This window comes from Narcine bancroftii, chromosome 2 (genome assembly GCF_036971445.1).
Source record: "Narcine bancroftii isolate sNarBan1 chromosome 2, sNarBan1.hap1, whole genome shotgun sequence".
Classification (NCBI taxonomy): Eukaryota; Metazoa; Chordata; class Chondrichthyes; order Torpediniformes; family Narcinidae; genus Narcine; species Narcine bancroftii.
In genome coordinates, this window is record NC_091470.1 from 39,318,512 (window position 1) to 39,334,085 (window position 15,574).

The 15,574-nt window shown below is 43.5% G+C and overlaps 1 protein-coding gene across 3 annotated transcripts in view; it reads right to left on the minus strand.

Annotated features, from left to right (window-relative positions):
• Nucleotides 1–15,574, minus strand: part of mdga2a (MAM domain containing glycosylphosphatidylinositol anchor 2a) — a 615,537-nt gene that overhangs the window by 68,403 nt on the left and 531,560 nt on the right. For all 3 annotated transcript variants that reach the window (XM_069916370.1, XM_069916371.1, XM_069916372.1), the window contains exon 15: nucleotides 1,982–2,137. In XM_069916370.1, coding sequence (XP_069772471.1) covers nucleotides 1,982–2,137 — 156 coding nt within the window. The remainder of the gene's footprint in view (nucleotides 1–1,981; nucleotides 2,138–15,574) is intronic.

The window sequence follows — 15,574 nt, forward strand, 5'->3', positions numbered from 1 at the left end:
CCCTGTAGAGTGTTATAGAACAGAGACATCTCTGAGTAGAGGTGAATAATTCCTTGAAAGTAGCTACTCATTTGGAAAAGGTGGTGAACAAAGCTTTTAACACAGGAAGGTGGAGGGGCATAGAGTTCAAAAGTTGGGAACTCATAATTCACCTGTACAAAGTGTTGATGGGATCACTCTTTCAGTACTGGGTGTAATTCTGGTCGCCCAGCTATTCGAAGGACATCAATAAATTGAAAAAAAAATAGAGTGGGGTTTCACCAAGATGTTGTCAGGCCTGGAAGGGTTGAGGTACAGGAGAAGTTGGATAGTCTAGAACATAGGTGGCTCAGGGGGTGAACTTATGGAGGTTTACAAATCAGGAGATGTATGGATAAAATGAATACTCAGTCTTTACCCCAGGGTAGATGATGAACTGGAGGGCATAGATTTATGGTGAGAGGGGAAAGGTCCTGGAGGGACCTGATAGACAATTTTTTTTCGCCCAGAGAGTAATCTGTGTTTCGAATGAGATGCCAGATGAAACTGCTGAAGTGGGCACAATAATACAACATTTGGGCAGACTTATAGAGAAGAGGTGCTTGCAGGGATATGAAATTAGCCTTGAATGTCACATTGATCAGCAAGGACTATCTGGGCCAAAGGGTCTGTTATAATACTCTATGAAAGAATAGAGAGGTTGGGCTTTTTTTTTTCCTGATTCAGTGGAGGCTAAGCTAGACGATGAAAGACTGATTTTGGAAGAAGTGCACAGGATATTACATAAGCAGGAAGTAATGCACATCTGTGTAATCAGCTATTATGCAGGTTGGTTTGAAAATTGACACCAAAGATTTACAACTTGCAAACACCTAAGTCTTAATGTTTAGGAAAACTAAGATCATTCCTAAGAGTGTCTCAATATTAATTGCAATTCCTTCCAGATCTTGTGAAACTTTTGCACGTTGCCAGAGGATATGAAAAATGATATGGAGCAAGAGGCAAAAAAGCTGCACATGATAAATGCAAGAGAAAGCAGACAAGCAAGTGAGGTGCTTGTTGTTCATTATGTCAGAGCTCCTCATTCCCACCTGTGTGTTGAAGTTGGCCTGATTCATGAAGCTTGGATGAAGGAATAAGACCAGGTGCATGGTGTGCAGAAGAAACCCTTCAGTTTGTCTTTCCTCTCACATTCTTGTACAAAGCTAGTTTAATTTAGCATAAACTGAGAGAGGAAAAACCCTTGGAATAGTGGTTAGAAATAAGAAATTTTATCAATTTTTCCAAGGTTGGGGGGTGAACTTTGCGATTGTTGATAATTCACCAATATCTTGAATGGGGTTTACCATTAATTACAGATGAATAAACAGTCTGCTCACATGGTTAATGTGGAGATTACAAGCATCCCTCATTTCCTACAGAGCACAAGGAAAAATATTCCACATGATTAAGGATTTTTCATGCATTCAACCAGTTAAAGGAAATGCACTGGTTTCTTTAAAAATGATTAGTAAGAGTTGCATTTCAGTCTAGTCTCATTCATGCAGTTAGCTGGGGAAAAAATGCAATCCGCTGTGTGTGGTCTTGGCCACTGAATGCAGGGTATAGCTACAAATATCCATTTCATTCACACCATTGCTTTTGTTCACATAATGAATCAATTTCTACATACAAGATAGATGGCATAGTTCCAGTCATAGCTACAGCAATAGAAACCAAATAAAAGAACAGCATTTAAAATGCAATCCAGAGTCTGAAATAAAAATGGAAAATGCTGGAAACATTCAGCAGGCAGCATCTATGAAGAAAAAGGGAGACTTAATGTTTCAGGGTGATAATCTTCCATCAATCTGCATGTCAGTACAGTATACAAGTATCTTGAGATGGAAGAAAGAAACAGTCAAAATTCATGCTTACTCTCACCTAATGCTGAGAATGAATGGTGAGTGGAGGCTTGTGATTAGACAAGCACTTGTTCCCTGAAATGAAACTGACACTTTACCTTGCTTGGAGCCACTTCGATCAGAATTTGGTCCTGTATTTGGAGTGTACTTTGGATTCCTAGTTGAAGCACTTTGTCTTGTCCAGTCAAAATTATCGAGCCGGTCTTGAGTGAACCCACAGATCTTCTCATTTTCAAATGCGCAGTTGAATTCTCCTGTTAATAGATACATTCACATCGCTAACTATGTTATAAAGGGTGGATCTAACATCTGCATATTTGTCCATTTAATAGCAGCATAAGTAATGTACATCACCTGAAGGGTTTGGAAAAACTTTAAATTCAAGTTTAAAAAATCCTAAAGCAAATTCAATTTAACATTTGAATCATTATTTCCCAACATTTAATTTTTCAGATTTGATTGATTCTAGAATTCCATTCACAAAGAAGAAAACTCCCTGATGGACACGTCTCCTAGATAACAAATTTAATAAATTATATTTAATTAATTATATTTATAGTTGCTGTGGCCAGCTCATATCAGATATTGAATATGATTCTGAGCTATCAACATTTTAGTGCACAGTGCAGCTTTTGTTCAGTGATTTCAATATATTGGAATATAAGTGTAAGAAAACGAAGTCCAATTTTAATCTTACATGAGGTTATTCTATTATATTCACCACTCTCCCAACTGTGTGTTAAATAAAAAGCAGGACAAAGTTTAAGGAGAAAGAAAGACATTTCTTCTTGACACCAAAGCAAAGGTGAGTTGCCAGAATGCCACGAACACTTCTTATATATGGGTAGAAAATTTAAAATCATTGTTCTCTTCTATTTGCCATCATCATCTCTCAATACGTCTTAATTATGTTGTGCAGATCCAAATAAAGCTCTTGGAAAATTATTTTCTTATTGATTGATCTCTCTAAGTTACCTTTTATCTACTTTGGAATCTTCCTTTTCATTTATATTGAGGCTTTATAGAGAAGAACACCTGTTATCTGGAATTCAAACAACTGGCAGCTTCAAACAACAGTTAAAAGATCGAGAAAATAATTAGGTAAAAAATACAGAAATTTAAAATTGGCCTGCCTCATTGTTAGTTTGCCAATCCATGCAACACACAACCACAAGCCACTGGTAAATTCACTTATCCTGCATCTACCACCCACCCCCCCCCCCCCCCCCCCATAGGAGGCAGATAGGAGGGGTTTTTTTTTACTGTATATGGAATTACATTAGATTAGAGTCTTTCCAATAGCATCAAAAACTTTATGGCTTTCCCACTAACAAGGTAACATTAAATCATTACCATCTCCCATCCCTGTTGGACTTATCAACTAAAATCTGGCATTCATATGGGCTTTTTTATTTAACAGCAGTAGCAATTTTTGTGTAGTTCAGGAGTGCTGGATTCATCAAATTGCCAGCAGGTTGAGAGTAGTTAACCAGACTAGCTTTCATGAATCTGGTACATTTACTGTTGAACTTACCAGCGGTTGCAAACATTCTTCCTTCCACATGAAGTAAGCTCTGATATTCAGGCACACTTGGGACTTGAGTGATACCTTTGAATTAATAAAATGCTGGACCTGCAGATGCTAGAATTGATCACTGAATGTGGTTCCTACTCATTCCCCAACACAATGTTATTTCACTGTTTTTATTTGACACAGTGTTAGTTCATTGCCATTTTTCAACATGAGTTGAAAACTCATGGGGACCAGAGTTGAGCCCAATGAAAGTCAAATAAGCCATTATGAGCTGAAAAACAAGAATAAAACTGTGTGAAACATTGCCCAAACCTAGGATTATCAAAATCAAATGTTTGGAACATCATTAATAAGAAAGAGTGTACTGGTGAGCTCAGTCATCGCAAAAGGGACTAGTGATGCGAACCATGGCAAAGATGGTCTGCTTTAGATCTTGGGCAGTTCCTTTATGCCGCCATACTTTGCTCTTGCCATCACTCTAATACAGGTTCATCTTGGTCACATCCTCCATGAGACCTTTTCACAGAATTCTGCAGGGTCTTTTAAATACTTCTTGACAAATTGTAATCTGGCCATCCTTTCTGTGGCCAACTAGTGGTTTTCATCTTGCAGTGTAGCCTCTTCATTCTGTTCATTAAGTCTCTTGTGGACAGTCGTCATTGATGCATCCACACCTGCCTCCTGAAGAGAGTTTCTCACCTGTGGAACATACGTTTGGAGATTCTTCTTCATTATGATGACAATTCCTCTGTCATCAGCAGTGGAGATCTTCCTTGGAAAACCAGTCCCTTTGCGATGACTAAGATCACCAGTACATTCTTTCTTATTAATGATGTTCCAAACATTTAATTTTGGAGATCCTAAGATGATGTTTCTTACTGTTTTATTCTTGTTTTTCAGCCTCATAAAGGCTTCTTTGACTTGCATTGGCTCGTCTCTGGACCCCATGTTGAAAAATGGCAAATATAGACTCTAAAAGCTTAGAAGTAAGCCTCGCTGTCTTATACCTGCACCAATGAAGCAACTAAACAGCTAAATATCTCAATTATTGTGATGCCCTGAAATGAGGGGACAATGTAATTTCTAAATGGTCAAACCAAAATGTCTACAAATAACCTTGAATAAAATCTGGAATGTGCACTTTAATTATGTGATTTTTTTAAATTACAAATTTAAAACTGTGGAGCACAGGGGAAAATAAAGTGCCTGTCTCAAACATTCTGGAGGCACTGGATGGTTTGTGTAGCAGTTTCTGAAAAAAACTTTCAATCCAGTGCTGTTTGTAAAAAACTTTGTACATTTTTCCCATGTCTTGTGCTGGTTTTCACTCATATTTCGGTTTTCTCCACCATCCAAAACATATGGGGTTGGTAGGTTAATTGTGGGTAATTGGGCAGCATGGCTTTCATGGGCTGTATTGTTAAAATTTATTAAAATAAGTATACAATAAGGAAGCAGCTTTTCTTTGATGAGAGTGAATGTACATTACTTTCATGGTCATTGATTTCATCTGATAATTTGCCCTTGTTCTTTGAGGATATTGCAAAGTTAATTTTACAAGACTTTAGGTGGATTGGCGCTGACTACAAATGATTATTGGATTGGGAACTGATGCTAACCCAATGAATTCAGCAGCAGATAATTCTTGACATCCACAGGCCAAGTTTAGAGCTCATGTATCCTCAAGCAGCAAACCCAATCAAAACTTTTCAGAAGTACCGTAGCAGAGTATTAAGTTATTAGATTATCACCAAGATTTCTGAACCACTGAGCAAGAGACACATACAATGGCATTTGGGGAATTAATGTTCAAGTAGGAAGTATGGAATTAAAAACCTAATTTAAATTTAAAAACCTAATGCAAAACAACTGGATTATTATTTTTAAAAATCCATCTGACTCACTAATGTATTTAAGAGAAGTAAATGTGCCATCATCACATTTTCAGTCCTTTATGGAGTGCCCAGACCCACCAATTTGAGAACACTGAAGGAGGGATAACAAACTTCATATCTCCAAGAGGGATAAACAATAATTCACAGGAAAAAGCCAGCTTTAAACGTTATGGCTGGCAGTAAAGCAAAGAAACAAGCCCTTTGGGCTCTCACATCTGTGGTAACTTTGATGCCAATCCAATCAACTCCATCTGCCTGCACATGGTCCATGTTGCTGCTTGTCTGAATGCCTTGTGAAAGTTGATGCCATATCTGCTTCTTGCACCTCACCTGGCAGGGCACTCCAGATACCTACCAGTCACTGGATAAAAGATTAGCCTCACAAATCTCATTTAACCTTTCCCCCTCTTACCCCCTTGAAATTTCCACTCAGGAAAAGACTCTATCTACCCTATCAGTTCCTCTAATTCAGTTCTGTTTATGGAAAATAAGTAAATCTACAGAAACAAAATTCACATGGTAATCTGGACAAACATCTGATGTGTCTCAGAGTCAAAGTTCTTTGGTGGTCTTAGAATTGACCATGGATGGATAATTTCACTTTGTTAAAGCAAACACATACATTGAAGTTCTTGCTGATTTGGACCCAATCGTTTTGCACATTTTTAGTCAAAAGCAAATCTTGACAAATTCAATATCACCTGTATGATCACTTCAAGCTCTCTGCAAAACTGATGGCCACTTTCAGCAAGGTAAAAAAAATCACATTGAAATGATAAAAATAAATCAAAACGTGATAGTCTGCAGATGCTGTGATTGTAGTGAAAGCAGAAATTACTGGAGAAACTCAGCAGGTCTTGCAGTGTCCATAAGAGGTAAGGATATATAATTGATTTTGAAGAAGGGCTCAGGCTCAAAATGTCAGTTAAACAGTGAAACATGCTCTGATTTAATGCAAATTCAGATATAACATAATGAGTTGTTGGAAAGTCCACATTCCATTCTTTGAGATGGGATGTTAAGGGAGCCCATTTTAAAAGGTGCAGTACCAGGGATGGCCACTCTGTGGCGCAGCAGATGTTTAGCAGTGGCGCATCTAAATGATTAAGGTAAGAACAGTAATTTGGTGGGGAATTCATTGTATTGATGAAGGGGGGGGGGCTAGTGTGTGCTGCCGAGAACAGGGGAGAGGTGAATGGTGCTACGAGTGAGTCTTACCGCGAATGGGGGTTGGGGGTGAGTGGTGCCGCAAACAGGGCGTGGGGGGAATGAGTGGTGATGCAAATGGGGGGTGAGGGGGGTGTGTTGCCATGAATGGGGGTGGGAGTTGAGTGGTGCCATGAACTGGGGGTGTGGGGGGGGGGTGTGAGTGGTGCCGTGAATAGGGGTAGGGGTTGAGTTCTGCCATGAACAGAGAGGGGTAATGGGGTTGCTGTCGCGATCGATGGGTGTATACATTGTACACAGTAGTGAAACCCCGATTCAGTGTGACTGCACTTTTTTCACGATCCAATTGTTTTTGATGTGAACCATTGCATTACAGGGTTCCATCGTATATCTTTATCTCCTATGGGTGCTGCAAGACCTGCTGAGTTCCTCCAGCATTTCTGTGTTTTTGCAAAGGTGCTATCTACATAACGAAGGCTCGTTCTGATCCGTAAAACTTTTAGAACTTACTCCTTCTGTCATCCTTTCATCTCTGAGCTCAATGGCAACTAAAAACATCGAGTCTCATGTGACTAAGTAGCACAGTCCATGATCTGTGCGATCTAGGATGACTATTATAGATGCATTTGTTGTATTTCAATGGCTCTTTTCTCAAAGATAAAGAAGCCAATTTGTTGCACAACTTGAATCTATATCAAGGACTAGACTGCAAAGTTGGCAGCAAACTTTGTAAGATGATTCCACCATTTATTAAATTTATATATTCTATCATTTATTTATTAAACTATAATAATTAACAATCAAGTTGGAAGTTAAATTGGAAAATTGAGCAAATAAACACAAAGTTTGCGGATCATTAAATCTTGAGTCTGGTGGAACTCAGCAGCACCCATGGATAGAAATGGTCAGCCAACATGTAAGGTTGGGACCCTCTATTAAGTCTCTATAGATGTGGCCTGAACTGCTTTTCATTGCCTATTTCTGGAAAATAGATTAATTTGATGTGTCATTCCTTTTAATATTGCGCAATTTCCAGGCTGTGCTAGTTTTCAAAACCTCCGATGTTTGGCTGCTGAAGGAAAACCTGTGTATATTTTTCATGAAAAAATTATTCCAGAAGCTTATCTTTATAAATATGCTCAATAGAGTTAAATATATAAAAGAAGACCTCACGAAATATCATCTGAAATCAGAGTGAAACATGAATATAATGTTGCAAAAAACTCAGCAGATCTAGTTTATATGGCAAAGATAAAGGTACCGAACCAATGTTTTCGGCTTGAGACCTTCAAAAACGTATGACCAAAATTTACACAAGCACCTGAATACAAGGGGGAGGAGCACAGGCCCATAGGCAAGAGAGAATGGATAAGGGAAAGAGGGCAAAAGAGAGAAAACAGGGGGTGGGGGATATCTCTGTGAATGGGAGTGGAGAGCTGGATCAAAGGGGACAGAGGAATAAGCAAGAGAGAGAGAGAGAGAGAATGGGGAATGGTCTGGCAGACACTGAAGGTCGATGTCAATGCCATCCGGTTGGAGAGTGACCAGACGGAATATTAGATTTTGCTCCTTTATGCCATCTGGTTAATATTACCCTTCCTTATTCACTCACACCTCTCCCTACTCACCCTCCATCCACTGCATTGGCAAACAGTAAATGACTCGTGAGGCTGAGATAGTCATTGATCTACAGGCTTTTATTCACAATGGTCAAGGATCTCATCCCGTGGCGTGACCCGGGCTCTCTGGGGAAGGGTCAGGGTGATGGAGGCTTTATACAAGGTTAGAAGAGGGAGGTACAGTCACAGGATGGGACAGAGCCAAGTAATCAGGAATACAATACAGTTCAGCAGTTCACCACATGCTTTTGGAAGATAAAATCAGGCAGGCACTTGAGGAATATAAATATTGCAGGAAAAATCCCAAGCAAGAGAATATCAAGACATTAAAAACAAGTGTTCCGTGCAATTCTGTTTGACCTATGACAAGAAGAATGCAGAGGCTGTTGAAAGGTTGCATTCTCAAGAATGTCAGAGGCCAAGGGGGGGAGAAATGAGGGGTACGGAGAGGATAGGCAATCAGAATATTTTTCTCAGGGTAAAAATGTCAAAAAAATGCATTTAAAGTGAAGGGGGGGAAGTTTAAAGGAGAGGTTTTTGACAAAGAGTGTGGTGGAAGTGTTTGACGCATAAATATGCAGGGAATGGAGCAATATGCACATTTGCCTGATAGAAGAGGTTTGATTTAATTTGGCATCATGTTCGGCGCAGTCATCGTGGGCTGAAGGGCCCATTCCTGTGCTGTACTTTTCTAATATAACACGAACAGAGAAACTCTGACTGGATCACAGATATAGCTACCTAAATCTCACCTTATTCGGTGATAGTTGCTGAACAACAATTTAGTAAATACAAACTTTCATTTAAACATTCCACATACAACACAGCCACTTGAGAATTGTTTCTCTTCGGGGGGAAAAAAAAGAGCAGGATTAAAAATATTTAGCACTAGGTGACAGAGGTCGATTTGTTTTCCCCACATAAATATTGCATATCCAACTTCTTTGGCTTGGCTTCGCGGATGAAGATTTATGGAGGGGGTAAATGTCCACGTCAGCTGCAGGCTCGTTTGTGGCTGACAAGTCCGATGCGGGACAGGCAGACACGGTTGCAGCGGTTGCAGGGGAAAATTGGTGGGTTGGGGTTGGGTGTTGGGTTTTTCCTCCTTTGTCTGAGATTTTTAACAATAATCTTGAACAACATTAATATCCTTATCACATCCCACCAATTCAGAACTGGACATTAGATTGTATGCACAGTTGCCTTCATAAATGTCAATACAGAATTAGAGAGCTATTGCAGAACAATGAATATACCACAGGCAGTTGTGTCAATTACAGTATATATCCAAAAAGTCAAAATATTACCACTAGAAAAGAGCATTCTCTTTCACCCCATACATGATTGCAAAGTTGGAAACAAATTGAAGTTAATTATGCTAATACATCTCTGTTTTAATTGTGCCAAAAAAATTAAATAGACAGTTTTTACTTTTAAAACTATATCCTCATTAGTTTCAAAGGAAGACTGTTCAATTATGTGCACTAAAGAATAATTTCCATTTCAAGTGGGTGACGATTTATAATCCATATAAATGAAGTTATAATTAATCTTACTTTGCATAATCCAATTCAAAATGTGAGTTAAGATGTGGTACTGCTAATTTAAACTGGTTTTCTTAAATAGGTCCATAAAAATGAGTAAATCTATCACAAATTATGTGGCAACAATATGCCCCTCTTCCAGCTTCTCCGCTGCATCCCAGAGATCATTCATTTTCCATTGCTTCCTCCACTGATCCGGTGGCCTTTAATATCAAGGCACTCTTTCCTCTGGCCCACTTCCCTTTGACATCATTCCTTTCCTTCCTACATTTCGTTAATTCTCAATTTATCTTTTACTCTCTGTACAGAGCCTTACCTCATCCTTTGTGGCTCCCTTTCATCTAAATCCACCACAACCTTGCTCCTTTGATATAACTATCATCTTATCCAACTGATCCTTTTCCTCTGAATGAATTCATTACACCATGACCACAATCAAGAACATTGCTGAAGATTTGCTTATGCTTCTCCTCTTATCCCTTTCCAAAATCATTTCCTTCTGCATTCATTCAGAAAAGGTTGCTCACCAACCTAATTTAAGTTTGCCCTTTTAAGTTGCAAACCTTCAGGATTTATTTTTTTCTTTGGCTTGGCTTCGCGGACGAAGATTTATGGAGGGGGTAAAAAGTCCACGTCAGCTGCAGGCTCGTTTGTGGCTGACCAGTCCGATGCGGGACAGGCAGACACGATTGCAGCGGTTGCAAGGGAAAATTGGTTGGTTGGGGTTGGGTGTTGGGTTTTTCCTCCTTTGCCTTTTGTCAGTGAGGTGGGCTCTGCGGTCTTCTTCAAAGGAGGCTGCTGCCCGCCAAACTGTGAGGCGCCAAGATGCACGGTTTGAGGCGTTATCAGCCCACTGGCGGTGGTCAATGTGGCAGGCACCAAGAGATTTCTTTAGGCAGTCCTTGTACCTTTTCTTTGGTGCACCTCTGTCACGGTGGCCAGTGGAGAGCTCGCCATATAATACGATCTTGGGAAGGCGATGGTCCTCCATTCTGGAGACGTGACCCATCCAGCGCAGCTGGATCTTCAGCAGCGTGGACTCGATGCTGTCGACCTCTGCCATCTCGAGTACCTCGACGTTAGGGGTGTGAGCGCTCCAATGGATGTTGAGGATGGAGCGGAGACAACGCTGGTGGAAGCGTTCTAGGAGCCGTAGGTGGTGCCGGTAGAGGACCCATGATTCGGAGCCGAACAGGAGTGTGGGTATGACAACGGCTCTGTATACGCTTATCTTTGTGAGGTTTTTCAGTTGGTTGTTTTTCCAGACTCTTTTGTGTAGTCTTCCAAAGGCGCTATTTGCCTTGGCGAGTCTGTTGTCTATCTCATTGTCGATCCTTGCATCTGATGAAATGGTGCAGCCGAGATAGGTAAACTGGTTGACCGTTTTGAGTTTTGTGTGCCCGATGGAGATGTGGGGGGGCTGGTAGTCATGGTGGGGAGCTGGCTGATGGAGGACCTCAGTTTTCTTCAGGCTGACTTCCAGGCCAAACATTTTGGCAGTTTCCGCAAAGCAGGACGTCAAGCGCTGAAGAGCTGGCTCTGAATGGGCAACTAAAGCGGCATCATCTGCAAAGAGTAGTTCACGGACAAGTTTCTCTTGTGTCTTGGTGTGAGCTTGCAGGCGCCTCAGATTGAAGAGACTGCCATCCGTGCGGTACCGGATGTAAACAGCGTCTTCATTGTTGGGGTCTTTCATGGCTTGGTTCAGCATCATGCTGAAGAAGATTGAAAAGAGGGTTGGTGCCAGAACACAGCCTTGCTTCACGCCATTGTTAATGGAGAAGGGTTCAGAGAGCTCATTGCTGTATCTGACCCGACCTTGTTGGTTTTCGTGCAGTTGGATAATCATGTTGAGGAACTTTGGGGGACATCCGATGCGCTCTAGTATTTGCCAAAGCCCTTTCCTGCTCACGGTGTCGAAGGCTTTGGTGAGGTCAACAAAGGTGATGTAGAGTCCTTTGTTTTGTTCTCTACACTTTTCTTGGAGCTGTCTGAGGGCAAAGACCATGTCAGTGGTTCCTCTGTTAGCGCGAAAGCCGCACTGTGATTCTGGGAGAATATTCTCAGCGACACTAGGTATTATTCTATTTAGTAGAATCCTAGCGAAGATTTTGCCTGCAATGGAGAGCAACGTGATTCCCCTGTAGTTTGAGCAGTCTGATTTCTCGCCTTTGTTTTTGTACAGGGTGATGATGGTGGCATCACGAAGATCCTGAGGCAGTTTACCTTGGTCCCAACAAAGCTTGAAAAACTCATGCAGTTTGGCATGCAGAGTTTTGCCGCCAGCCTTCCAGACTTCTGGGGGGATTCCATCCATACCTGCTGCTTTGCCACTTTTCAGTTGTTCGATTGCCTTATATGTCTCATCCAGGGTGGGAACCTCATCCAGCTCTAGCCTTAGGGGCTGTTGAGGGAGCTGGAGCAGGGCGGAATCTTGGACTGAGCGGTTGGTACTGAAAAGAGATTGGAAGTGTTCTGACCATCGGTTGAGGATGGAGATCTTGTCGCTGAGGAGGACTTTGCCGTCTGAGCTGCGCAGCGGGCTTTGGACTTGGGGTGAGGGGCCGTACACAGCCTTTAGAGCCTCGTAGAAACCCCTGAAGTCGCCAATGTCCGCGCTGAGCTGTGTTCGTTTGGCGAGGCTAGTCCACCACTCATTTTGGATCTCCCGGAGTTTGCGCTGAAGATGGCTGCATGCGCGACGGAAGGCTTGTTTCTTCTCTGGACAGGACGGCTTTGTAAGGTGAGCCTGGTGGGCAGCTCGCTTCTTTGCCAGCAGCTCCTGGATTTCCTGGCTGTTTTCGTCAAACCAGTCCTTGTTTTTCCTGGAGGAGAAGCCCAGTACCTCTTCAGTGGATTGCAGTATGGTAGTCTTCAACTGATCCCAGAGGGTTTCAGGGGACGGGTCCGTGAGGCGGGTTGCAACGTCGAGCTTTGCTTTGAGGTTTGCCTGGAAGTTTCCTCTCGCTTCGTCTGACTGCAGTTTTCCAACATTGAACCTCTTTCTGGGGGCTTTATTGTTCCTGGGCTTTGGCTTGAAGTGAAGGTTGAGCTTGCAGCGAACCAGCCGGTGGTCAGTGTGGCATTCCGCGCTAGGCATGACCCTGGTGTGGAGCACATCTTGTTTGTCACTTTCTCGCACCAGGATGTAGTCCAGGAGGTGCCAGTGTTTGGATCGGGGATGCATCCAGGTGGTCTTAAGGCTGTCCCTCTGCTGAAAAAGGGTGTTTGTAATGACAAGCCGCTGTTCTGCGCAGAGCTCCAACAGGAGGCGCCCATTGTCGTTGCACTTGCCGACGCCATGCTTGCCCAGGATTCCTGGCCAGGTTTCTGAGTCTTTGCCGACACGAGCGTTGAAGTCGCCCAGGATGACAACCTTGTCGGCTGTAGGGGTACGTTGGATGAGGTTGCGCAGGTCGGTGTAGAACTTGTTCTTTTCTGCTGGTTCCGCCTGGAGGGTTGGAGCATAGACACTGATGAGTGTGATGTGACGCTTGTTTTGAAGTGGGAGTCGCATGGACATGATTCGGTCCGAGAGGCCTGTCGGAAGGTTTTCGAGTTTGGAGGCAATGAAGCTCTTGACCATGAAGCCTACACCAGATAGGCGTCGTTCATCCGAAGGCTTGCCAGACCAGTAGAGTGTGTAGCCCGCGCCGCGTTCTTGGAAGCTGCCTACATCTGCCAGGCGGACTTCACTGAGAGCGGCTATGTCGATGTCAAGTCTGAGGAGTTCATGTGCAATGAGGGCAGACCGACGTTCAGGTCGATGGCTGTCAGTCTTATCTAGCATGGTTCTGATGTTCCAGCATGCTAGCTTGAGTTTGTGAGCATCTTTTGAGGGGGAGGACGTGGAGGGGGAGGACGTGGAGGGGGAGGACGTGGAGGGGGAGGACGTGGAGGGGGAGGACGTGGAGGGGGAGGACGTGGAGGGGGAGGACGTGGAGGGGGAGGACGTGGAGGGGGAGGACGTGGAGGGGGAGGACGTGGACCTGTCCTCGGGCCTGCGCAAAGGAGCTTTTAGGTGGAGTGCAGTGCGCGCAGTACTGGCCCCACCCTTTACACCCATGGTTCGTGTGCCGTGGCCAAGCAAGCTGGGACGTGGCAGCGAGGTCCTTGGGTCGTAGGTTTTATATCGGAGTGGCCTTCTCCTATGCAGGTTTCTTACCCGGGCTGGAGGGGCCTGCCTCCCCTCCTAGGTCGGTCCATACTGCCCGGACCGGGGCCTCCGTCTGCCTCCGTCCGTCTGACCGGCAGACGGTCAGGATTTATACTCACTTTATAATTGTTGATCTGCCCAACCACTTGCTTTGGTGCATGCACTGTTGTTAACCACCCTTGAGCATGTACATCTTCGTTATCCTCAGTTTGAATCCTAGCCTTGCATTCATAATAAAAAGATACCAATCTTAGTTTGTTCAGTGTCAATCAGCCTAGCATCATAAATGATTGAGCATCATTTTTCTCTGCTTTACTAAACTCATCCATCATTTAATGCCCAAATGATAAATCTTAGTTCACCCATCAATGCACGCTCTGAAATTCACCCCTCTGTCCCTAAAACAAAGAGGGAATTCTCAACTTCCTTTGCCACTTCAATTATCTTTTGCTTTTTCCTCACTACACCACACCTTAGATTGTCTTTTCTGAGATTCAGCTCGTCTTCTCCCAATTTTTTTTCAGCCCCAGACAAACCATGATTTTAAATTGTCCCCAGGTCTTTCTTTCAAAACTGTTCCATTCTTTTGAAGGTCTAAATTCAATGTTGCAGTTTGTTGAAACCAATAACCAACTCCAACTTGTCCTTAAACCTTGACTCAATCCCCATTTTTTAAACCATATTTGAATCTTTCCAATGCGGCTGCCATCCTTGTGGAATCTCTTGCCACTTTCAGGTGGCCACAATACCCGACTGTAAAGCCGCCTATTGTACTCCTATGCAGCTGTTGGGTGGCCACCTAACCCTTCTCATGTAGGTATAATATCCTGCTCCAAGAATCCCCCGTTGCACCTGAAAGCAGCACCAGGCAAAGATGGTAGCAGCTTTCAGGTGCCTAGCAGGGGGCGGGGAACCCAACTCCCCACCGCCTTACAGTCCCCGGCGCAGGACTACGGGGATGGAGCGGCCGGCAGGGGACTATGGGGCCGGGGCAGCTGCGTAGTCCCCTGCTGGCCGCTCCAGCCCCAAAGTCCCCTGCTGATCACCCCAGCCCTGTAGTCCCTTATCAGCCGGCCCAACCCTGCAGTCCCCCACCAGCCACCCCATCCCTGCAGTCCCATGCCAGAGGCTGACAGGCGGTGAGGAGGGGGCTGTCAGGCAGTGAAGAGGGAGCTGTCAGGCAGTGAAGAGGGGGTTGCCAGGCAATGAAGAGAGGGCTATCAGGCAACAGGGAGGCGAGCTGTCAGTCGGCTGCCCCTGCCCGGACTCAGGTGCCGGCGTTTAGTCTGCAGCCCTTCTCCCCACTTCAGATCTTTCAGGTGGCAGAACACCGCCTTCACCACTGCCACCTGAACGTCCTTTTGCAGACACTTACAGCTGCTCCGGAGCTGCATTCTCCAGGCGATTCCACCTGAAAACGGCTTCTAATAATGGATTCCAATGACACACTTGGTGATATTATGCTGGACAATGAAGCTTTTGCTTCCTGAACACATTTGGGTGTATTTTATGGATTTTGGGCCGCTGATCACGAAAATCGCCTAACATTTTCCTATCACGTAGTTTTTTTTTTTAAGATATAACCTATTTTTGTGATTTCCTGTCATGTTTTAAATTGACTAGTATATTATCCACAAAGCTCGCTGTCTTGGGTAGTCCAAGCCTGGGAATGCAGGAGCAATGCAAATATTGTCTTAGAACTGGGCATGCTTGGAAGTTCTTGAGAATTTTCTTGGCAAGTACAGAGCACCAAACTACATCCAGCTGATTGACAAC